Below are 25,266 nucleotides of genomic sequence, written 5' to 3' on the forward strand. Positions count from 1 at the left end.
AGTACCAGAGGCAGTTGATTCCATTAAGATAGTGGTTTTGTCTGACACCACCATCAACATATCTTGGAGTGAACCTCTGAAGCCAAATGGACCTCTAGAATCCATCCGCTATCAAATCTCTGTCAATTTATTACCTCCTGTCCCAGCAACACCCTTGAGAAAAAGTGAATTTCCAAATGGGACTCTTGCCTGGTCTGTCAGTGGACTCCCATCCGGAACAAACATTTTATTCAAGGTATAATTACAAGCAGTTTTACCTGTTTGTTCACTAGCCTGCAAATTTTTAGACTGCTCTTCTGTAAAGCTGTACGTGTGTTTGGAAAATACGATTTCAAAACTTGGCAGATTTCTCAGTCCTTTAGTCTTAAGGAAAATTGAACATCATGGTTTATTCCTACATGGGTTGTTCAGATTAAATTCTTAGAACTGAAATATTTTCTATTTGGGGAGCACATCACAAGTCTCAAGAGTGAATAGAAGTTTCTGCTTCGATCCTGCTGTTATTGCCCTGATACTTGATGCAACATGCTAAGAGAGGGTCAAATGATGGGTATCCTCTGTTCTCAAAGGAAGATGCCTGGAACTGACCTGCTTGTGAAGGACTAGGTGAAATTCAAAAAACAGGGTTATGTGAGTGCAGATGGGCCATAACCAAAAGATAAAGGCTTTTCTCAGGAAAGCAACATATCTGAAACTTTTATAAAGGGGAAGCCTCTCTATATTATATCAAGAGCAGACTCAGCCATTTTGTCAATTGCTGTTTTTCCCTTAATAAATAACATTTCATTTAGCAAAAAAAAAAAAATTCTTAATACAACAACCCAAAAAGTATCTGCTATATCCACAGCGATATAGAAGATGACTGATTCTGTCCTGCGGCAGTCACATTTTAAATAAAAGTACATTATAAAATACGCATGCAAAGTTCATGACAAGAACAATGACTCAGCGTGGACCCTTAACAAATACAAAAGACTAACAATGACTTCAAAATGCAAGTAGGGACTTGGCTATTCGGTGGCCTTTGAAGAAAATTTCTGTAGACAAGAATATTGAAGAGTGGTTGCAAACCTTATGATTTTGGATTTTGTTGAAATATGGTGCTGTCAGTGCAATAGAAGTAGTTTCTTCCACTGTTCAGGCAAGTCACAGACAGAGGAAGACCTGGATTTTTCAGCCACTATATTGAAACAAGAAATTTATAGAAATAGGAAATATAATAATAGGCCAGCCCCAGGACAGCTAGCGGAAGCAGCAGAATGGGATATCCATCCATCAGCTGCTGCAGTTCACGTGGACACCCACGTCAGAATCGTGTGAAAACTTTGGTGGCTTGTGTAATTACACTGGGCTATGGATGATGAGAACAAAGGGGTAGACACATTAGCCCCTCTGCCACCCCTGCTGCCAGATTCAGGCAGAAAAGATGAAAAGAGAAATGAAGAAGCATCTCTGATGAAGGGGACTCTAGGCCATGAACTTCCAGCCTGAAGATGTGTAATGCTGCAGCTGTGAGGCTTAAAATCTTTCAACACCTATATCTATATTGTCTGAATATTGTCTTGTTTGAAAACAGCTAGTCTTCCAAACACTTAATGTTGCTAAAGCCACTGTTCCCTCTGGTCTGGTACTGTACAGTTCATCTGTTTCCTTACTAGGTTCTTGCTTTTCATCCTGATGAGAACTGGTTTTCTGAAAGTGTCCCTGTTATTGCAAAAACTTTTGAGACTCCACCTGCACCAGTCAACATAGTTCCCAGAAATACCAGTTTCCAGCTAGAATGGAGAGCTCCTCTGCATGTCAATGAAACCAGCTTCTGCTTTGAGCTGTGTAAGGTAAAAATTCCCCTTCGTTTTTTTTTCCAGATCAGAGAAAATTTAACCCTGTCTGTCCTGGTGAGCAAGACAGAGTGGCAGGAAGTGTATGAAGAGACTCAGTGGATAATTTGGGCATGGTGATGTCAGTCTTAGTGGCTCAGAAGGGGCAGGATGGAGGCAGTGTTTGCCAGGAACAAGGGGGAGTGCAGCTGTAGCATTTAATACTCCATAGTGTCAAAGGACATCCTGGATGACCCCACCAGAATTCCTGCAGGTTCTTCTGTTTCAGTAGAGTGCCCTCCCTTTTTCCTCACTGTCCTTTCCCAGCCTGGCTTGTAGCTAAAACTCCTATGTCTGCTCTGCACACGGAAGAGAAGAAAAGGGGTTTAAGCATTAAATGTCAGCTACAACCTAATATCTGAATTTCGTTTTCCTGTGATAGAAGTTCGGAGAAAATGCCAGAGAGAAAAACAGGTCAGGTAGTGCGGACTGTAGAAGTAAACGCTGCAATGACAGCAGCACGGATGGAAGCTTCAGTTTTTAATGTCCGGTCCACTGGACACAGAAAAAGTCATGTGGTAAACTGGATCACGTAGATTCCTTCATATAGATAATCAGATCCATTATGCCTACACCAAATATTTCTCTGCCCTAAAACAAATGTCATAGCACATTTCCACTAAACTGCCTTTTTTCAGTTGCATCATGGCAAGCTGAACTCATGGGCATGTCACGGTGATCCAGAAATACAAGCTGCACAGAGATAAGCAAGGGGAAGGATCCTTTTGGCTGTGCAAAAGGGTCACTTAATCTGTTGTCCTTTGTGGCTGCCAAGACTTGTAGGTCTCCTAAAAACAAAGAAAAAACCCAGGTTTTTTGTCCTTGGTCTCTGAGAGGACAAAGTCCCGTGATTGAACCAACACGTGCATAATCTCTCCACTACGATATTAAAAGGTTGCAAGGTAGTTAACCTACCCAGGAATAGAACTGTGACACACTTTCAGCAGAGCAAGAAAGTTGACCACTATGATATTTTATTTTTCTAGTGGCAAACAAAAAGTGACTGCTTTTCTCCTGCAAGTACTACATGCACAGCAGATCTTGTTTACACATGCAATCTCACAGGAATGCTTCCTTCAACCAACTACTTTGTAAGAGTAACAGTAGTTTATGTTACAGGAGCAAAAAGCACTTCCTCTTCAACAAGCTTTAAAACTACAGGTAAGCATTTAATGTAAGGTAACAAGAATTTAAGACTATTTTCAGGACATGAATATTCAAATACTATGTTTTGCAAAGTTTAGCAGGCAATTTTCTGATACTAAGAGCCAATAGTTATGTGTGTTTGAAAAATAAAAAAAATACCATACCTGCAAAAGTAATAGGGGAAAGAAATTAGGTTCATTTCCAAGTAGAGCAGAAAAAAAAGAGTAAGGGAAACTGAATTGAAATGCCTGTATGCATGTGAACTCATAACTCCTGATGAAAGGCTGCACGTGAATGAAAATTTTGAAATTTCTCCATTGCAAAGAAAAGGCCAAAGATTCATTCTCCACGGGGATTATTGATAGAGATCCTCCATCCTTTCTGATGTCTAAACACCCATGTGTACATCTAAATTTTTCTCTGTGTCCGTTAGCCCTTTTTCTTGCTATAAACAAGAGAGTTAGAGAGGTAGGTTAGAGAGGTAGGTGCTGGTCTCCCAGATGATTAATGATAGAACAAGAGGGAACGGACTGAAGCTGCACCAGGGTAGGTTTAGGCTTGACATTAGGAAAAAATTTTTCACTGAAAAGGTTGTCAGATGTTGGAATAGGCTGCCCAGGGAGGTGGTTGAGTCATCATCCCTTGATGTGTTTAAAGGTCGTTTAGATGTGGTGCTTGGAGATATGGTTTAGGGGTGTGCTTGGTAGGGTAGGGTTGATGGTTGGACTCGATGATCCAAAAGGTCTTTTCCAACCTGAATGATTCTATGATTCTATGAAACACATTTTAAACATTCTGTTTCTTCCCCCGGTTGGCCTAAGCTGGTGTTCCCAGTAAGCCAGGAACTCCAAAAAGAGCAGAAGACATTAAAGACTCTGTACAGTGGGAAAAGGCTGATGACAATGGAAGCAACCTGACCTACTACATCTTAGAAAGCAGGTAAGCTATGTGTGCCGGCACTCTTCCCGTAGGGAACAGCCCAGAGTGTGCAGGGGCTTTCAGTTTGGCTCTGATGGGAAGAGTGAAATATCTATGATGCAAATGGCCCTTCTCATGGGATCTCTTTCATGTGTAAACTAGGTAGCCATCATTTCCAGATATTCCTGGAAAACTTAGAAGAAAATATACACTAGTGGCATTTCCAGACCAACCCTCAAATACAGGAATGTATTTGGATATGTGTTGGTGAATTAGAAGAAGCTTTGGAGATATTTTCAGATCACAAATTTCAAGCATGCAGTATGTATTTTTGACTAAAATACATGTAGAAATATCTTAGTGTTCAGAGGACTCGTGAAACGACGTTGTAAAGTTGCCAGAAAAAGTCATAAGGTATTCCCAGTGGCATGGGATGACTAAATAATTTTTAAAGTGCTCTGTCATCAAATAGAGATTGCTGAGACTATACACATCACCTCATTAGGCATCTATAGAGTATCAATTCATACTTATTCCTGCACTGGCATTGGAAATGTTGAATGGACAGTTTTGAGTATATTGCTGTGGGCAGTGACTTTGAGGCTTCTTGTTTTCTGACCATGACTCTGGAAGAGTCTGCTTAAGGCAGTCTGTGCAAGGCTTAATTAATGCATTATTTAAAAATGAGGCGAGTCCATCTTCTGAGATATTCTTATGGCATGGTTTGAAATCAGGATTGATGGAGGGAAACAATTTTATTAAACAGCTATTATTTCTTTCTCCTCAGTTAACTCTGTGCTTATGAAAGCTAAGGACTGACAGCACTGTGGAGCTGGGCATACTTTACCTATATAAGTTTTCACCCAGACATATTTTCCTGGTGCTGTAAGCTTCCTCCATACAGTTCTGTGAGCATACAGCAGCACTGACCTGCATGCTATGAGACCACAATAATTTTGTTATGCCAATATCCAGCTTGTACCTGGCTTGCTGTGGATGGTTCCTTGACCTGTGTCAGGGCTGTGCATTAGCCACTGTGTTCTCCAAGCTCCAGCTTCTTATTCATCTCTGGAATCATAATGCATCACTGAAGTGTTGAAGTTTTTTTTAATGAAATAAGCTTTTCTCCTGCAGTTTGAATGTGTGCATGCTGATGTTTTTAACAGTTTCGCTTTGAGCCTCATGGTCCTTTCATACCAGGCAGAAAAATGTTAGGTCAATTGCATAACATTTTAGAAAATATTTCCATAGCGCTTTTTCACACAGCTCTTGCAGCTGTACACAGCAAAGACATGAACATGTAGTTTTCCCATGTCTTTCTGGTTTAGAAGTGTTTGACCACTTTTCTGCATTAAAGTGTGTTAGGAGAATGATTGACATGCTCTTGAAGGTTATTTCGCATGAAATATTATGGTCTTGTGTGACATGAAATGATATTTCAGGTATGGCCTTTCAAGTTTAAATACATGGTCTTCTTTTGGTTGGTGAATAATCAGTTCTGAATTTATTGTGAGCAATCAATCTCAGTCCAATGGGGAAAGGAAGAAATAATACCCAGCAGTCAGCAGATACTATGGGAAACTGGCTAGCTAAAGAATTGTGTCTTCACTGCCAATGACTTGCTTCCTGTTTAGCTTGTGAAACCTGATGCACAAGAGCCACTGAATTACTCTGGGCCCAGGAAAGCAAAAATCTCTAACAGGACGCAACAATAAATGTTTAATTTTTTCTGAAAGCTAAATAAGAAGGTTTTGAAATCTTGGCTCTGAGATGTACACTGAAACAGGTGAAAGAGTGCTGGAGCTTTTTATGTGTAAAACGTTCTAACATTTCTTTTCCAATGCCAAGTTAAAGATGTGTGATTCCTTGCATTGCTGAAATGGCATGGTACAATTTTCTGCTCCATAGCCAAAACCCCACTACCAGATTGAGCTTTCATGCAGGCAGACAGATGTTGTGAAGGCCATGGAACTGAAGCAAAGAACAGGGGAGGGGAAGCAGTAAACTGCCCTTACTGCGTTAATGACATACCTGTGTCATTTTGCTGTGCCGGTTGCAGGAAGCAGTCTGACAACAGCAGCAAAGCACAGTCCATGTGGGAGGTGGTTTACAATGGCTCCTGTGCCAGTATTTGCACATGGAAGGCCAAGAACTTAGTAGGAACTTTCCAGTTCAGAGCAGCAGCTGCAAATGTGCTGGGACTTGGTGAATACAGTGACGCAAGCAAGGATATAATTTTGGGTGAAGGTATGTCCCGTACTTTCTCACTCTGTTAATCAAGTTTTTATTTAGAATACTCATACCAATTTATGAAGAGAGACCTGCTATTCTAACAGTGATGTTATTGCACAGGTAAAGTAATGTGTTTAAGAGGTAACAAATGGTGATATTTATATGGTGACCCATGTTGCTAGTGCTCATCCAGGCTCTTTTGCACGGAACAGTGGGCCTGAAATTTGCTTCTGCCCATTTATACAGGTTTGTCTCTGTGGCCCTGCAGTTTGCATTATGGTATGATTCTTGAAATAAACGCAAGCTCCCACAATGTGTAAGGATGTGAGGACTACTTCTTGCTTTCAGCCAGAACGTTAGACCTGCATTCTGTGGCTGTTTTTGAAAATCCCACCTTCAGTGATCAAATGGTTCAGCATTTTGTCTTTCCACATGCACAGTAGGTCATCACCACAGGAATGGCCCAGAGCTGGGGAAGGAGGGTTAGTCTGACCAAATGTAGCTTACAAGCCATACAGCCTGCAAGAGAGCTGTGTGCAGAGGAAGACTTTACACAGCAAGGCAGCTCAAGGGTTGTCATCATTAACCAATTTTCCCCTTCTATTTAACAGATACTATGATCTCCCCAGACACCATCATTGCTATTGCTGCTGTGATTGGAGTTGTTGTGCTGGGCTTGACTGTGGTCATGTTATTTGGTTTTGGTATGTGGCTAAGGTTTTTTGCACTTACTTGTTTCACAAGGCCTCAGTAAAAGGCAGTTCAGATGGTGGGAGATGATTTGTTTCCAGGTTTAAGGAAATGCTGAACAATTCCCAGGGTGAGAGCCAGCAGGAATTTGTATATTCTCATTCTTTGGGGCCCTAGGGATGTCTGGTTATGTTTTCAATATCAAGGACAGGATACTGATTCACTCCACCCTCAGGTACCTCTTGCTGTTGGTTCCCTGCAGGGAGGGTGCAGGAATGCTGAAGGAAGTCTGATGTTCCTGTGTATCCTTATAAAAACTTGTACCTTATAATTCTTAGGTTGGGTACTGCATTCGTTCACTAAAGGGTCCCGTTTTTTTCCTCTTAAGCTTTGTCCCTGAAGAAAGGATGTAGATGTCCACATGTGGTGGTCCTGCCCTCTTCACTCCTCATCCTCTCCCTGCGATACAGCAGCAGCTCTTCAGGCTTGGGTTTTGCCACATACAGAAGTGGATGCTTGAATGATTTCTCTGCTCAAGGAGCAGTTGTCTGTGTTTTGTAGGAAAAAGGTGGTGGCCATATGGAAATGTCTTGCTTAGATGAGCTGCTGGGGGGTCGTGTTGAACAGAATAACAAAAAATCTGTAGCCTTTCAGCCTGCTCGCACGCTAGGGTGCTCTCAGACTGATATATCTGACGGTCTGATTTTCTGTTCCAGTATGGCACCAAAGATGGAAATCCAGAAAACAGGCCTTGCCTGGACAGGTAGTGTTTATCAAGGAAGATAAAGAACTAGCTCAACTCAGGTGGACAGCTGAGACAGTGGGACTAGCCAATGCCTGTTATGCTGTGAGGTATGTCCTTGGAGCAAATGTATTTTCAGGACAAAAACATCTAAGGGGGTTTCCCTGGAGTGGTTTTCATCAGTGCACTCATCCCTGACACCTCAAGGTGGAGTTAAGAGCTACATCTGCACTGCAGGGCAGGTCTACTCTTAAGTATGCCCTGCCATGTTGGCTCTCTGGTGTGCACCCTGGTCTGGATCTCCCCTAGCCCACATGGCACTCTCATGTTGGCAAGAAACACAAGTGCACAGGGAAGGAAGAAGACCTGGTGTTTACCAATAGCTTCCAGGCTTCACTTGAGTTCCACTTAAGTGTAACTGATGAGACAAATTGTACCAAATTCATTTGAGGAAGAATTTTAATAACATTTCAACCATTCTTAGGTATGAACAAATGACTAGTATTGCTGTTTTGTAGCACACTTCCTTCTCAAGCAGAGATTGAATCATTGCCAGCTTTCCCTCGGCACAAACTGAACTTACACAAATTGTTGGGAAGCGGAGCATTTGGAGAGGTGTATGAAGGCACTGCAGTAGACATCCTGGTGGACGGAAGTGGAGAATCCAAAGTAGCAGTCAAGGTAATCGCAGCTGTGTATTTCTCTGGCAACAGAATGGGATGGGCACAGAGATTTGGCTCAGACATTATACCACAGAAACAGGAGTTGACAGATCTGAGCATTTCCTTGCAGTATTTATTGCACGCTGAGCCTATCTCTTTGTAATTATTGCTGCAAAATAATGTATATTTAAGGCCATGTCTGTGTCTGATTCCTTTACTTAAGTGCTATGTGATAGTGGTGGTAGTGACCAAAGTGCTATTGCACTTTTGCTTTCTGTTGAGCAGACTCTGAAGAAGGGTGCGACAGACCGTGAGAAAAGTGAATTCTTGAAGGAGGCACACCTAATGAGGTAGGAACAGCTTTGCCACTGGGCACACTTCAAAGCCACTAGCATGTGAGGTTGGTAGCCTTGAAGAGGAATGAAAGCAACACTTTTCTCTTAGGAAGTTGCTGTGGCATTTCAGGGGTGTTCTCCTGTTTCTGCTAAAAAATTAAATCACTACTGATCAATCTTACGAAAACAATCTATAAAGCTGATTAGCAAAGTTCAAGATACTGACTGCAAATTCAGTATGCACATGTCATGGATTTATTGGGGTTTGGACTAATGTATTTCAGTATCTTTACTTCCCTAAAACTAAGTTAGTTGCTAAAGGCAATTGATCAACATTTGGCTAATTCTATTTTACCAAAATAAACATATCAAAACAAGTTAATGCCTTGAAATTTCAATTTACTGTGGAAATTGCTTTTTAAAAATGTGCATACTTACCACTAGAGGCTGCCATATACCCCTTCTATCGAGGTAGACTTAAAAAAGTAATGTGTCTGTCACCAGTGCGAGAATTTCACGTAGAAAGGTCTGTGTGTCAGCTAGTAACCTGGTTTTCCAGAGTGTCCACAGAAATAAGTAGAAGTTCACCTGAAGTTTTCAGCTGGTAACATAAGACTGAGAGTGGTTTAGTTTTCAGATGCACTTCTCTGACTTCTATTTCATGAGTCCAGAATTAGAAGCGTCTTTTGAAAAATGAAGGGGTTTGTACCCTGTACAGAAAACATGATGTTACTAAATTTGAAATTGGTTTTCACAGCATTCTTTTTTGTATTTACGTATCTAAAAAAAAAAATTGCATTTTTTGCCTAACTTTTTCAACACACTGTACGTTGAATGAGGTAAGAGGCTCATGAATGCCAAATTGCAACCATGACATTAAAGTGTACATTAATGACGAAGAGTAAGTGTCATGTGCAAACTTCCTACAATCTATTTTCAGCCTACCTAGCTGTCATAAAACCAGTTAAGGTCTTTTCTGTGTAGTGTGGAAATTGTGTGTACTCATAGTTAAAGTCTCTGAAGCTTCTCCAATTCTGCTTTCTTGTTGCAGATAACAATCCAAAAACCGTAACTCCTGGAAAAATATATAGAATATGGAAATATTTATAAATATTATAAAATAATTATAATATGTATAAATTGGAAATTATTACATTTAAATATAAACACTGACGTGGGCCCATATGTACAGCAATAAAATGAGATACAGAAATGAAAAGAATAGAAAAGGTTAAATATTATATATTGCCAGCACTCATTAACAAATAACAAAAAAACGCCTTATGTTTTATACACTTTAAATATTTAATTTTTTTAATGTGAAAAAAAGATTATTTAGTTCCCTCATGGAGGGCTTAATGGTTTTTCTTTAGGTTCATCTGTGAGATCTTGTAAATAAAACCAAGGGCACAAAGGAAAAATAAGTGGACCTGATCGTTTACAAACCTTGATGTTAGATACTTATATGCAACTTTTATTTTGCTTGCTTTTTTGGATGTTCATTAAAATTTGGGTTGTAGTGTTATACATACTGTCCCAGCTATGCAAGGCCTATTTTTTTCTTCTATTATTTTTCCCATTGCTATGCAACAATGAGGAAATTGAGTTGCCTGTATTTCAAAGTAATTTGGTATTGGTTATTGGTGAGTCATTTGTGTACAAATATATGTAGCAAATTCTTGGGTGTATCCCATCACTTGGGAAGTGAGGAATGACAGCTCAGTGGAGAAAGGGCTGTGTGAGCTGTAAGGACGGTGCCAGATGCTCCTTCCCCTCTTTTTGTTCTTGAGAGCGCCAAAATTTCTCTGATTGAGAGGTATGTGCTATGGGCCAGAGGGAGCTGTCAAATTTGAAATCACACTTTTTGCTAGAGTCTTTACCCACACCTCAGGTTATGTGAATTGAAAGAGGTTAGAAGGAAAATGTCCCTCTGTTTTATTTGTTTGTTTACTTTGGTGCATTTGACAGCATTTTGGACACCACCAGTTCCCTCAACAGAGTCAAGATTTTCTGATGGCTGGTGCAAGTCTTTTCACATAGCAGTGCAAAGGGAAAACCATTTTCTAACACAAGAAATGCAACTGTAAAAACATGGACACTGACAGAAGCAATAAATATTTTTCATTCTTTGAAAAGCTCTAGATCTGAGTGTGCTGATTGCTCCGTGGTAATGCCTATCTTTTTGGACACACACAGCCAACTACTAGCGTATCTGCCAGTATTCCTTCTGCATATTTTGTTTCTCTCGAAAGAGTACTGTGGGAAACTGTTCTCTGAATAGTGAAAATAATGTTACACCTTGTGCTTTTATCTTTCTCTGTGCATTTCTCTGAATCAGCAATTCTACTGGGAATACAGTAGTAAAAGTACTCTATTAAAATAATATAGATACCTTTAATGTACAGGTGGCAAATATGATGAAGTGTGCTTTTAATAGGCATGCATGCATTAGAGTGCCTGTCAAAATACAGTGTAAACCTGTGTTTTGAAAAGATGTCCCTGAACTCTCCCCATGGCTGAGCAAATCCAGGCACTGTGAGTTACTAGATCATGTTGTTTGTAAAGGCAGGATTGTAAAGACCAAACTACTCATTCATTGCTTGCAGCTATATACACTTTATTAGCTATCAACCAGCTGGATTTCTCATATGTAATCTTACAGTCATTTCCTTCTCTTTAGTAAATTTGATCACCCCCACATTCTGAAATTGCTTGGTGTGTGCCTGTTAAATGAACCTCAGTACCTTATACTGGAGCTGATGGAAGGAGGGGATCTACTTATCTATTTACGAGGAGCCAGAAAACAACAGGTAGGGTAAAGACCATGAAACTTACATTTTTAACCTGTAACTGCTCACAGATTCTCAGTTTTCCCCTTTCTCAAAGGCCATGCTGATTTTCAGCTGTTTCTGTACCTGCAAGGTCTGACCCGTCTTTTCCCTAACACCCTGGGTCCTCAATGTTGAGTGCTAACCTTGAATTCAGAGCTGCTGTGAAGAAGACTGAATGTCATTACACCACTGATCAAAATTGTGTTTTCCATCATGAGGTGTCTGATGAGTTTCTCTCTGTGAATACCATGAGCAGTCCTTTGAAAAGTGATCATAAATAGTGGTGCTCATGTATCTAGTCTACTAGGCCTCATAGGGTTTTCTTTTTTGTCTTTGAATAGCAGCAGAATCCTTAATGTGGTAAACATACTCCAGGTGTATAAGAAGATACTGTCCCTGTGCCTGTACCCTCAAATTCTTTAGAGGGAAAGAGGAGAAAAGAATAAAGAATAAATGTCTTTAAGTAAATATTTTTCCATGGTTAACAAGCAGATTAAGAATATGGATGGTAGGATTGTAGGTCAAAAGGACTCGACGCTGAAATTGTGTAGCATTATAAAATTGTCTTGTTCATTTACACGATCGGATCAAATCCACAGTCAGTACTGAATTCTACTGAAATGTATATACATGTTTTCTACTAGGATAATACATTATACTGATTAATACAGAAGCAAGCAAACCTGATCTGATAATGGGAGGAAATTTTCAGGATCCCATTTCTTCCACTGTAGTGAAGAAACAATTCTGAAATTTCCAGAACATTCTTAGCCCCAAATCAAAGAACAGAATGTGTTCACCTGCTTTGCAGTGGAGTGATTTGGCTGTTTACCCTGCCAGTAATTAGCATAGCTCTATCGACATACAGAGATGTTGCACCTGTGCTTTGCATGTTTTGGAAAAATTCTATACATTTCAAATGAGGAAACATAGGGAGGTTTTCATTCTGAGTTTGTAAAGCTAGAGGACATGGCTAACTTCTCTTTGTTTCTCGTAGCTCCAGAGTCCCTTACTGACAGTGATTGACCTCTTGGATATATGTTTGGATATTTGCAAAGGCTGTGTCTATTTAGAGAAAATGCATTTTATACACAGGTATAGAAATTATTTCTTTAGCATTCCAAAGTTTACCCACAATATCAGGACTAATTATCTTGCATGGGAAAAATTGTCCAGAAAGATGTCACAATGTAACAGGGAAGGTGAAAACACTGTAGTAAGATTTAATGCTTTTCTGCTGAAAATCACCTACAGTTCTCTCACAAAATGGTGGGCTACTCTAAGATCTGAATCCAGGACTCTTTGCACCCTAGGCAAGAATCATATCCTGTGCAACAAAGAGAAAAGCAAGTGGGGAGATCCATTTACTGTCTTCATCTGCCTAATGGGTAGCTAGACGACACAGAGTCAGAGTTTTCTCAGAGGTGCATAGGGAAAAGATGAGTAGCAATAGGCATAAGTTACAGCAAGGGAAATTAGATAATATTTTTTACAATGTGCAGGGTCAATCACTGGAACAGGTTGTCCAGAGGGGCTGTGCCATCTCCAGCCTTGAAGATATGCAAAATTTAACTAGGTGAGGTCCTATGACACTTGATCAGACCTCGAGGTTGGCACTGCTCTGAAGAAAGGGTTGAACCAGATGACTTCCAGAGGTGTTTTCTGACCTGAGTTATTCTGCAATGTTAACGCCATCCTCTTGTTCCTGCCTTACAAATCAGGGACCTGGCTGCTCGCAACTGCCTTGTGTCTGAGAAGGAATATGAGAGCTCCTCCCGGGTGGTAAAGATTGGCGATTTTGGACTTGCTAGAGATATCTATAAAAGTGATTATTACAGGAAAAGAGGAGAAGGCCTACTCCCTGTCAGATGGATGGCTCCTGAAAGCCTCATTGATGGTGTCTTTACAAATCGCTCTGATGTCTGGTGAGTTATAGCAGCCTCACAGCTGTGGGAATAATCATACTAAATCCCACATCAAGAAAGTACTGGTTTACAGGAGGAATGATAAAGTTGCATATTGTCATCTCTAATAATTTTTAGACTAAGGCAGATTTCCTCCTAAGCGATATTTTAATGAGCTAATGAAAAGTTTGGCACCACAACAGTACCTGCGTGGATATATTTCTTAATATTTTGAGCATTAGCTTTTGTTTCTGGCTGGAAAGAACTAATGTCACTCAATCAAACAATTTTGTACTAGGCCCACAATGTGGTTTTTGCTTGATTGGGCAGTGAATTGACTGCCCGCATGCTGTTCCATTTTGTTTTCCATTAGGTTAATTGACATTTCCTTCCTACAGCCAAATACTTTCCCCTTATCATTTCAGCCTCTTCTGGTGACTTCTTTATTTTGAAGTCCAAATTTCTCAGCATCATCAGCAGAAGGTCATAGTACTTTGCTGTGGAGGTTTACTTAAAGTGTGTATTTGGGCAGGTTTGAGTTCATAGTGAAGAAGCAGAGAGCTGTTCTCAGGAGGCATGGAAAAAGCCGAATCAAACCAGGTCCGTTAAACCTGAGATTCACACAAGTTTAGATTTTGGTAGCTATAGATACTCATGGTAGACTACAGCCCACCAATGTTGTCCAAGTCCTCAACCCCTGCAGTTCATCCATTTGGCTGCCACTCTTATATTTATCTAAGCAAGACACTTAGTGCTCTGTGCCAAACCAAATGAGGTGGTGATTGCTTTGTGAGTGGTGCTTAGGAGAACTTGTGTCTCTCCATTTCAACAACACCTCTAGAGATTTCTAAACACTTGTTTAAGTGAGGACGTGCTCAATCAGAGAGTGTTGCCCAGGGAAGCTGTGGGCACTCAATGTCTTCTAAGCTACACCTCAGCGAGTCTGGTAAAGTGTGTCACTTCTGTGCATTTATTTTAGCTATTCCAGAGGTTGACTTAAGGACATTTGAATTGTTTCACAAAAAATTAAAACTTCTTACACCTGATTTTTCTAACTGAGTCTTATTCTTAGGTTACAGATGTTTTAACTGTTGAAGGGAGATTGTTCATGATGACTACAGTAATTGCGTTTTTTTGTTGGTGTTTCTTAGGGCTTTTGGAGTCTTAATGTGGGAAATATTAACTTTGGGTCAACAACCATATCCAGGTTTCTCCAATACGGAAGTTTTACACTATGTACGATCAGGAGGAAGGCTTGAATCTCCAAACAATTGTCCTGATGACCTGTAAGTTAATTTTGTTTAAGTGTTGTTAATAACATTTATAAGAAGCAAGAGGCTATTGCCAGGTGGCCATCATTTTGAATGTTACTTATGCCCATGCAGAATTCAACATCCTCCTTTTTTTTTTTTGGATAAAACAGCTAGCGCTTGTAGCTGCCAACCTGCTACTAATTCATCAAGAACTTAAGTGATGAAGTTGAATGGTGGATATTGGTCTTTTAAACAGGATTTTGGAGACGATATGAAGTCAGTCTTGGGCATGAATCTTGTAGTAATGTGGTAACAGACTGAGAGTGCCTGATGGCATTGTTTAAAAGATAAGATGGCTTTAAGAAAGAATTTACTGGTCCCTGTACACCTTGTGCCTGTGATAGCAGATGTAACTGGCTTTCTCAATGGTAGCTGCAGGAAATATTAGAACATATGTAGAAAATAAAACATGCTCTTTTTGCAGATATAACTCTTACAAAAACCAATAAGAAAAGCTGAAGCAGTACAGCAAAAAGGGAGCCTGCACTTCTGGTTAGTCTTTAGCTGAGCTGGATAAACAAGGTTTTCAATTTCCATTTTTCTCTTTAGCACGAAATTCAGGTTTAATTGAAAATTTCTTGCAATTAAAAGAGTAAAATTAATACATATAGTGGATCAAACCCATATTGGCCAGAAGTGTATAAAGGAGGAAGTTGAACCTGAGCCAAATGATCACTCTGCATTGTCTAATTTCATGCTTCAATTCCTATATGGCCCACTCTGCATAAGCAGTCACAGCAATGCACTTGACCAGCACACAGCTGGTCCTACAAATGGAAGGACAGGCTACTTAAAGTGCACAATTCTTACTCCTGGGACTGAGGAAATGGCTTGAAAATAATTCTGTGATTGGCAAGCCCAGATCTCTGTGATAGGTCTCATATCAATTACCATGCTATGAGTTCCAGAGAGGATGATTGTTTATCATTATATAGGTATAGCTGAAACGTCATATTAGCAATAAAAAAAAGAGTAAGCTTTAGCACTTGGAGGAACTGAAGAACTGAAGAGATTAGGATTTCATTTTAAGAACAGAGTGAAAATCGGAAATCACAGAACAAATGAAATCCCAAAGCAATTTCAGTTTCAATATTTTCTGCTGGAAAAGATTTCCTTCAAAAATTCCTGACAGCTGTCCTGTGAATAAAAGAGCATAGCAGGTAATGTATTTCCACGTACTAGTTTGATATCCAAGCTCACACAAAGGTTCATAAGTTGCCTTTAAAATCAGTGACTGGATCTTCAGGAGAATTAAGAAAACTTTGCTTGAAGTAATTTTTATAGCCCCAGACCATAAATTTAGCACAGCAGGTAGGGCTTAAACTCTGGTCTGCCTGTCGTAACTTGTAGGATAGGGGCCTAATAGCAGTAACTAGTTTTTGAAAGCCAAGGGGCTGAATGAGCTCTTAGACTCTTGTATCATCTTTTATCTCATTTGGTGAACACTCAGCACCTGTATGCAGCTTCTGTCAGTAGCATAAATAGCTTTTTGCTACTTTGCTAGGTCATTAATGGCATGCTGGGATTCTTGACATTCCTGCTTCCCTCCTTGTGGTTTTGAACCTGCATCAGGACATCAGCAGTCAGTAATTGTCTCCTCGGCACTTTGGCTTGCTCATTGTCATTTGACAAAACAAACCGTCACTGATAGGAAGAGAGTTCAAAGGCCAAACTACTTCAGCTGAGAAGTGTTTAGGAATCTGTGGTAGGCTTATACTGCAAGGGCAAGTAGAGCTGACACAGAAACCTTGGGGTGTAAAAGCACTAGGGAAGCGGAATTGTGCTTTTCTTTTGTCAGGGATTAGAAATTCTCCCCCTCTCCTCCACAAGATGTTACTCCAGGGAGTAATCATCTGCTTTCCCCCAGAGAAGTGTAAATCTTGGTAATGAATTGGAAAAGGGGCTTGGGGATCTACAAACGAGCAACATTTATTGAAATATGAATTAGATGTATGAATGGCGTTACTTTTACATTCAGAGATGCACATCCGGCACAGCCACCTGGGTGTGAGGCTTGCATGCAAGAGCATGCCAAGGTTTGGACTGAACTGAGCTAATTTAACATAGATTTTCAAAGGCTGTGGGTTACAGTCAGGAGAATTTGTACAAGCATGGTGCCACTTTCTGACTTGAAGCTGTGGTTTCGCCAAATGCTCATTCGCATGCAAAGTTACAAAATGGAGTTTGAGGAAGAAACTTTAGTTTGGTAGCTAAGAGTTTTTGCTATTTGGTCTGGAAATGCCACCCTGGAGGGATTTGGAGGGTAGGAGAGAAGAAGGGATTGCGCATCAGATGAAAGTAGGGGCTGTTCTTCATCCCAACAAATTTTCTCCTTTTCTAAGAAAATTCCCACATCAATTATATTTTCCATCTCATGTGACAGAAAATTGATAATGTCCTGTAGCTTCTGTGCACTAAAGCGCATTTCAGGAGTTGTTCACTTTCAGCCTCCAATATTGGATATTCAATATTAGTTCTTTGGTTTTCCAGGCTCTTAAATTTCTATCTGCCCCACATACGCAGCTCTATTGGACATAAGGTTACCGGTTGCTCCACCCAGATAAAACACAGTTGTGAAGTGTAGGTATGCAGTTGTACATCTAGGTGTACAGGCTAGTTCTTAAATTTAGTATAAACCTTTAGATGATGTTGTGTTTGGATCTGTTAATTTTCATTTCTTCCTGAAAGACTTTCCCCATGAAGTAGAGGAATCCTCTGAATCTCTTCCTCATACTGAAGTGATGTACCATCTGCTAGCCCATGTTTGGCTCCCAAAAAATATGGGAATGTGCTCAAGCAGTCATTCATGTACATCTTGGCATATTAACCTGGCTTTCACCCTCTGGACTGGTCTCATGCTGATGTATTACTGGGCTAGTGAAAGTTTACACCATGTGACTTAAAACTTTGGGTGTCACAACATGCCTTGAAAGCTAAATATCATGCCACAAATAGCTGTCTCTGCAAAATTTGTAGATGTATTCTGATACACCATGAAAGTTTTTGTCATTAGAAACCTAAAGCCCATCTGAATTAAATACTTTGTGAACAATATCAGTTCTATCTGGTGTTAATATTTTAAGCCAACGAGTGCGTAATTTGATGTAGGAGATAAGAATATGGAACATAATTTAAATGAGAAAATTCCAATTCTGAATGTTTTGGCAGCAATGACTATCCCTACTCAATAACAAAACTGATTGGTTTTATAAAGCAGACTGTCCAATAAAAAATCAGTTATTTAGAAAGACAGTGATTGGTCTTAAGAATACAAAAATATTCAGAATCCATATTTGTCATGTTCTTGTTTCATAAATGAAGGTAGATTTAGATTAGATACTAGGAAGAAATTTTTTACAATGAGGCTGGTGAGGCACAGGCACAGGTTGCCCAGAGAAGCTGTGGCTGCCCGCTCCCTGGCAGTGTTCAAGGCCAGGTTGGATGGGGCTTGGAGCAACCTGGTCTAGTGGAAGGTGTCCCTGCCCATGGCAGGGGGGTTGGAGCTAGGTGGTCTTTAAGGTCCCTTCCAACCCAAACCATTCTATAAGTCTACGACTTACGTATCATTTTCTGTTTATTTTTCCCTCTGTTAGCCTGTGGTTGTCTGTTGCTTCCTTTCCACTAGAAGAGCAGTATACTCAGTCAGCTCTTTTACTACATTGCTATGTCTTGCATAAGGCTCTGCTCATGAGAATCCAAGTGCTAAGCTGGTGGAGCTAGGAGCTAACCTGAACTTGTGTTTTTTTCTTGGATGTCCTACCAACCAGCATGACCAGAAAGCAGATTTTTCGGCTTCCAGCACCCAAGGTCAGCTTTCAAATTCAATGTGACAGACACATTGCTGGCGGCCGAAGGAAAACCAGAGGTTTTTTGCTTAATTTTGAGTCCAAAATTTCCACCTATATTTCCAGTGCCTTAAATAACCAGTACACCTGAAAGTAAGCAGATGAAGTGATTCAGAGCATTAGGAAGTCATTACCACTTTTTAGATTCTTAAAATCAATTTTCAAGTTTTCATTGGATCCTTTTGAAAAACAGAATCACTCTGTCTGATTGCAAGACCACACAATACAAGTCAATGAAAAGTGGTTCTGAAATAATTTTTCTACTCACGTTTCTCACCCAACACCAATATTTTAATGAAAAATATCATTGAAAAAATCACAAGTCGAGATTTCTCCCACCTGTCACCAAGGGTTTTGTAAAATACCCAATTGTGGTGAAGGACAGCAATCTCCTTTTTAAGATGGATAAGCAAGGATCTGAGCGAACCAATTCATTTCACATAACTCAGTAACGCCTGGTGTCACATAGCAGCAGGTTTGGGAGGCTGTTTGTCAGGGGAGGATTTGAACTTAGGGCTTAGAGGTGAATACTCTGCATTCCAGTAGCAGCTTCCTGAATCGGCCTTTCACTGGCTGCTCAAATGCTGCTCTCCTGTTTTGAGGCTCTAAGACCTCTCTCCAATCCCATCACTTAGCATGTCCAGGTGGTGGCTGTGTTTTGGTTTTCAGCCTGGCTCCCCCTGGCTTTTGTAGGATTTGGGTTTGCGCAGCCTGGGCTCACCTAGAGTAAGCAATATAAATCAGCCCTGTCCTTTAGACAAACAGGAGGGGCAGTGGCAGTTTTCCACTGAATGGTACAGATAGTGTTGTACAAGGTGGGCTAGGATCCCTGCACCTGGAGGAAACTTGTACAATTTTTGTCTTTGATGGGAAAACTTACTTCTATTTGTTTTGGTCTGGAGGCAGAAGTCTAAATTAACCCTCTCTGTGCTGGAGGGTTTGCCTTGAACTTCCCCTGAATTTGCAGTAGTATGAGTTGAAGGAGGGTTAAATAAGCTGATAGCTTCAGGTTAATTTCTGGGTTTAGATTATTTTTTTTTCCTGTGGGAGAATTACCTCCTTGCCTCCTTTCTTGGAAAATACTGGTGACTTCTTCAGTGAAAGCAGATATTAATGGCAAATGTTTGTTTTCTTTTTCTTTTTTTTTTTTTTTAAAGTTGTAACTACTCCCAATATCAAAAACATCCATCCTTGAAAAATTAAAAACATTGTCAGTATTTGTGACAACTGATCTTTAATCTGCCTTCTTCCCTCAGCAGCTGATGATAAACTTTGTACCACATATAAAGTTTCTGGAAGTTGAAAATCTAGGCCAAACTTGCTTCCCAGATGATTTAATGCTAATTGTTGATCTGAATGATTCTTTTATCTCTAATGTTTGCATTTTAACCTTTTTTTTTTCCAGATGTGATTTAATGGCGAGATGCTGGGCCCAAGAACCTCACAACAGACCTACTTTCTCTTATATTCAGGACAAACTGCAAGAGATAAGACACTCTCCACTGTCCGTCATCCGCTACCTTGAAGACAAAGAGACAGCAACTGGAGTCATCAACCAAGCCTTTGAAGGTGAGTCTGGGCCAGCATCTGCTGTCCCCATGGCCTCTTCCTTCGGAACAGAGTGGTGTTCAGTAGTTCTTTTGATTGCATTTGTCACTACCTAAACTGTCTGCTACAAAATGGGAACAGTAAAGATTTACCTTTCTTATAATGAACTTATGAAGATTCATTAGGTGTCATTAGGTACGATGCATAGATAAAGCACATATGAGATTACCAAGCAAAATGACCCTTATAAGTTTGCAACCGAGCCTGCCTCACAGAGGCATCCAGATTGCATCTAAATTTTTGATACTTCATGTCCCTGTTCTGCTGAAGTAAATGCCTAGGATCCTTGTGCAGCCGGGAGAGCTTTAGAAGGCTTCTTGGTGGAAATCTGTTACAATTTCAAAGGCATCTACTTCCTTTCCATCAGCTAAACATGGCAGTTAGGCACTTACTTTAGGACTACTGGTTCAGTAGTTGCCTCAAAGTGAGGCATAAATTTGGTAACTATGTAAGGCAGCCTTTACCCTAGTCTGAACTGTGATATCTCCAGCCAGGAGTCACATCATGCCTGTGATCTGCACACTGTGAATGGATAAAACCAGGTCATGTTACAGGAGATATACTTAAGACGTGGGGCACAACAAAGCCCAATTATATAAGAACATTATTAAGGCTGGGAAGACAGGAATTAAAAAAAATAGACAATGCTAAATTTGAAGTTGACTGTGCAACTGTGATTCAAATCATCTAAACATGGAAATGAAGATCCTGACTGGGTGAGAACAAGAAGCTTTTCACATCCTGCGGTAGCTCCTTACTGTTTGAATCTTGAGAAAAAGTGAAGTCTTAGTAAATAATGTGACCTGAAAATCTGCAAAAAAAGTTTTTATCAGTTGAAATATTTCACTTTCATTTCACAGGTTGTTGTTTGTTGTTTGGGTTTTTTTTTTAATTCAACCTGTTTGCATTCTATGGTTTTCTAATGAAAAATATTTCCTGTAAAAATCACTTTCCATTCTAAAAAAGCAAAATCTATATGACAGCTTTGTTTTCATTTCGTTTGTTTTTTTTTTTCCTTCAAAAATGTTATTGAACTAGGAACTCACTCTGCTTCATAAACAGTTTTGATATATCAATATTTTGTGATTTCCTAAAAAACTTCCTGATGCATTCCAGGAATGAGGCAGTATTCAACTACACAACTATATAGTCATTTTTCTACAGGATTCTACCTGTATTCAATTCACTGGCATTATCCAATACTCAGTTAATGGTAGTCTATTTGATATTTTGCTCATCTTTATCATTTGGTGTAGCTTTACAAATGTCAGTTTATCTCCATTGTGATTTCTCTCTATGTCAGATCCAGTCTGTGCATGACATGTTCATATGTCATGACAAGACTTTATACAAAAACTTTATCAAGACATGATGGGACCTAATTAAGCCAGCACTGGTAACCTATCATTTCATGGTTTTTTAACAGCTGACTTTGCATCCTTATGCTATAATGAAAAGCTTTATGTATTTGCATGTGGTGTAATTTCCCAGTTTCTTTAAGGGCGTGTTCACTCTGAATAGTGGAGTTCAGGAAAGAAACAGTTAATCTGGCGCAAACCTAAGCCTGGCATTAGCTCAGGAAAGGGATACTGCCAATTAATTAGGTGCTATGTCCAAGCTAATAGGCCTTAGATTTTGGATGGACTTTATCTCACCTAAATGCAGGTGTCTAGAAGCTAGGAGTCTTGTCTAAGACACTCTTCTAGGTATCTCTGTAGTCAGGAGGAGAAACAGACATTTCCAGAGAGTGACAACTCCCGTATTTTTAGAGATGTATCATAGCATGAAAGGGGTCACCTTTTGCCTTTCTCTCTGCTGATGATGGCTGGAATCTAGGCGACTTGCCATGTTTGTCTTGGATACAGCACCTCAGACTGGATGTTTAATTTTCAGGTAGTTACAGGAACAGAACATCCACTGGACACAGGGCTGTACCGATTTGACTGCTTGCATCTGCTCCTGAGATAGTTGGTTTTGCAGTTTAGACGTCTTTGCTCTGTGTTCCCTAACTCCACGGGCAACAGAAACATGAAAACTAAGGGAGTTAAGAAATTCTTGTGGCATTACATCAGTATCTGTTAAAATCTTCAGCAGGGCTGAAACTTTTAAATATGAGCCTGCCCTTCTGCTGCTTGGAGTTAGGGAAAGAGGCTGGAATATAGGTCGTGGTCCTTTTGTTGGAGCTGGCCTGGCACAGGTGTAACATGCAAGGATTTTAGTTTCAGTGCAAGTCTCTGCTTAGCATGTGCCAGCTAAGCATGAGCTTTCCCCCACTGTTCATTTGCTCAGTCTAGGTGAATCATTACTTTCACTGGAATGACGAATACATATTCTTAATGTAAAAAACATCATTTTGCCAAAATTTCAGGTTCTGCCACGCAGCAGAGGTCCAGAGAAAAAGCCATTGTTTTATTTGTTTGCAGGGGACAAAAGCAGCATTGTTAGAAATGGCCAAGTTATTGAAAAGGAAAATATGGATTGATGCTTCCATAAAAATTTCAGTTTGAATGGTCAAAATTTGAAAAAACAATTTACTACAGAAAATGTGGTTGTCTAATGGACTTTTAGGGTAGTTTTAATAATATTAGTACCCCAAAATGTATGTTATATTCAGGGAATATGTTGGCAGTTGTCACTTTTTAAATCAGACTCCATTAAACCTGTTTATAATAACCTAGTTGGTAAAATCCTGCCACTGTGGTAAGCAGGGCAATTCAATGCAGGCAGAGCTTTGGCAATAGCTCTCAGAGCCAGTCTATTTTGCTCAGCACACTCTCTCCCTAAGCCTTACCCTTTTCCCCACCAGCTGCCCTATTCCTTCTTGTGGCTTCCACCCATTCTTCCCTTTCCATAGGCTCTGCCTCGCTGTTGTTGTCACAGACCTGCTGCTGGATCTGCATTGGGATGGGAAGGCAGAGCAACTGTTTTCATGCTCCCAATGTTTTCATGTTTCAGTTCTCAAAACTCCTTCTTAACATCTCCTTAGATTCATTTGGTGACTTTCACAGAAAGAATGCCCATCAGGAAACAGCGTAGCTTGAATTTTATTTGTCTACATATGATCCTTTCACTTAAATGTATTTTAAAGGCTAAACACTTGATATGATTTTTACATGTCTCTATAATGCACATACCTATTTCCCTGTATATTCATAGTTCTCCTGTAGGTATCTCCCTCTTTCCCTAAGTACAGTCTTTATAAGTCCATTATAAGCCCATTAAAATGTTATGCTGCGTACTTGACTGAAGGCCTAGAGTCCTGGTGATATCTTAAAGTTGCTGGATTATCTGATCAGGGACACATGCATGTCAGTTTCCTGGAGCTCTCCAGCCTTAAATTAATTCAACTGTTTTTCTGCCTGCAATGTAAATCTCGTGCAGCGAAGTTCAGTGAAACATGGGCTCCAGAAGTGTGACTGATTCAAGCAAGAACCAGCAATTCGGGTTCTAGTCGAGCTTCCAGACTAAAATGCATGCTCCATTATGACCCTGTCATAAATAGTTTGGGGCATGGAATATGTCTCAGTCTGCAATTTGTAAAACACTGTATAATAAGTAAGTGATTTTTAAAATTTGCATTCATTCTTAGCTGGGACTAAGCGAAGTACTTCTTGTGTTTGTAGTAGTAGTAGAAAGATGACAGCCAAAACAAATAATCCAAAAGACTGTTCCATGACGAATTGTCCTGGACAACATTTTCCAAAAATGTTACGCGGTCATTGGCCTTTGTATGTAACGAAACTCCCGTCATGAGCCTCCCGCCAAGAAATGCTTGCTCTCACCAGGAGACTTGGTTCCAAAAGAAGGAGCCAAATGTCAAGCAAAGTGAAACGACAGGCCTCAAAATAACTATGATACATAGCCCTCATGAAATCATACAACTTCCAAATTTTGTTGATCCTTACCTACTTGTAGGTAGCCACACCTTCAGCAGGTCTGTACATGCTGTCAGTGTTATCTCACAGGTGGGAGAACTGAAAAATGTTAGATTTTCTCAGCAACATTAATGCTGGTGCAGTATGACACAGATTGCAAGTGTGTGTGAACTAATACACACAGCATGTTAGTGGTCTGGACAGCACGCTAACAGGATAACATGAAGACACTGGCTTTATTATTAAGAGTTACCCTTCTAAAGGAGGTATCAAGGGGCAATAAATATGCCAGAGCAATACCAGCAGCTCCTGGCACTGCTGTTTTGGAAGGGAGGGAAGCAAACTCAGGACCAGAACCAGGTTTAGAGTTTTTCCTTCTTGCTCTCATGGTCTTTCTCAGGACATTCGTTGTCGGCGTTAAGTATCATTAACAACATTTTTTTGAGTGAGGGAAGCACTATCCAGCTGAAGGACTGAGACACCAGTGCGGTTTTGATCCAATTGGAACTGATTGAGCAGAGACCCCATCACCAGAGTCTCCCTTCCTTGCTGAAAGATACGCTGTCCTTCCCCCAGTTTCAAGAAGTGCAAATGAAATGTCATGAATCAGCGCGCTAACAGGATGGCCCTACATTGCTATAAAAATAACCGGTCCATCTATTTTCAGACATAACTTTTTACATTTGCACATACAAGACAGCACTATATTTTTTCAGGTCCCAAGCGTGCCCCTTTACGGATGGAAACACCTGTTTGTTTTGGCAAACCTCTTTGCCGACATCAGACAACTGGGCATTAAGCAGCTGGAGCGGCTCCTTGCTTTTATGACCCAGGAGGACTATTCTTATCAGGGCTGCTCCCCACTATCCCTTTTGGACCTATAAGGAAAAAATGTCTACTTGCTCAGAAGCTGTGTCGGAGCAGTACGCTCTTACTGCCAGAAGTGGCCTCTCTGGCGAGAGGAGATGCAAGGCACTTGGAAGGAGCCTGAGGAAATCCAGGGTAGAAGATTAAAAACTAAAAGAAAACACATTTGGCCTCAAAACCATAATTTTAAAATCCCTAATCTGGAGATGTTGCTTGAAAATATGGGAAGATAAAACAGTTAGAATTTTGCAATGTTTCCCTTTTTTTAAATTTTTCTTTCCAAAGCTAGCCACTCAGTGTTTTTATTCTTTTCAGCTAAAAATGTCACTTGTGTTTTTTTAAATCTCTGTGCAAAACTTTGCATTGAGGGGATTTGATATTAAAATCTGGAACCAGTGATTTCATCATGTATTATATGTCT

At 40.1% G+C, this 25,266-nt stretch overlaps 1 protein-coding gene across 1 annotated transcript in view; it reads left to right on the forward strand.

The window, feature by feature from the left end:
* Positions 1–25,266, forward strand: part of ROS1 (ROS proto-oncogene 1, receptor tyrosine kinase) — a 75,271-nt gene that overhangs the window by 45,113 nt on the left and 4,892 nt on the right. Inside the window, exons 30-43 of the mRNA XM_086461272.1 lie at positions 3–235; positions 1,659–1,835; positions 2,864–3,038; positions 3,845–3,962; positions 6,001–6,188; positions 6,785–6,877; positions 7,580–7,715; positions 8,124–8,286; positions 8,553–8,617; positions 11,283–11,412; positions 12,431–12,528; positions 13,155–13,358; positions 14,489–14,623; positions 19,901–20,068. Coding sequence (XP_086317398.1) covers positions 3–235; positions 1,659–1,835; positions 2,864–3,038; positions 3,845–3,962; positions 6,001–6,188; positions 6,785–6,877; positions 7,580–7,715; positions 8,124–8,286; positions 8,553–8,617; positions 11,283–11,412; positions 12,431–12,528; positions 13,155–13,358; positions 14,489–14,623; positions 19,901–20,068 — 2,083 coding nt within the window. The remainder of the gene's footprint in view (positions 1–2; positions 236–1,658; positions 1,836–2,863; positions 3,039–3,844; positions 3,963–6,000; positions 6,189–6,784; positions 6,878–7,579; positions 7,716–8,123; positions 8,287–8,552; positions 8,618–11,282; positions 11,413–12,430; positions 12,529–13,154; positions 13,359–14,488; positions 14,624–19,900; positions 20,069–25,266) is intronic.

The sequence above is a fragment of the Leptosomus discolor genome, chromosome 2 (assembly GCF_034619465.1).
Source record: "Leptosomus discolor isolate bLepDis1 chromosome 2, bLepDis1.hap2, whole genome shotgun sequence".
NCBI classification, from domain to species: domain Eukaryota; kingdom Metazoa; phylum Chordata; class Aves; order Leptosomiformes; family Leptosomidae; genus Leptosomus; species Leptosomus discolor.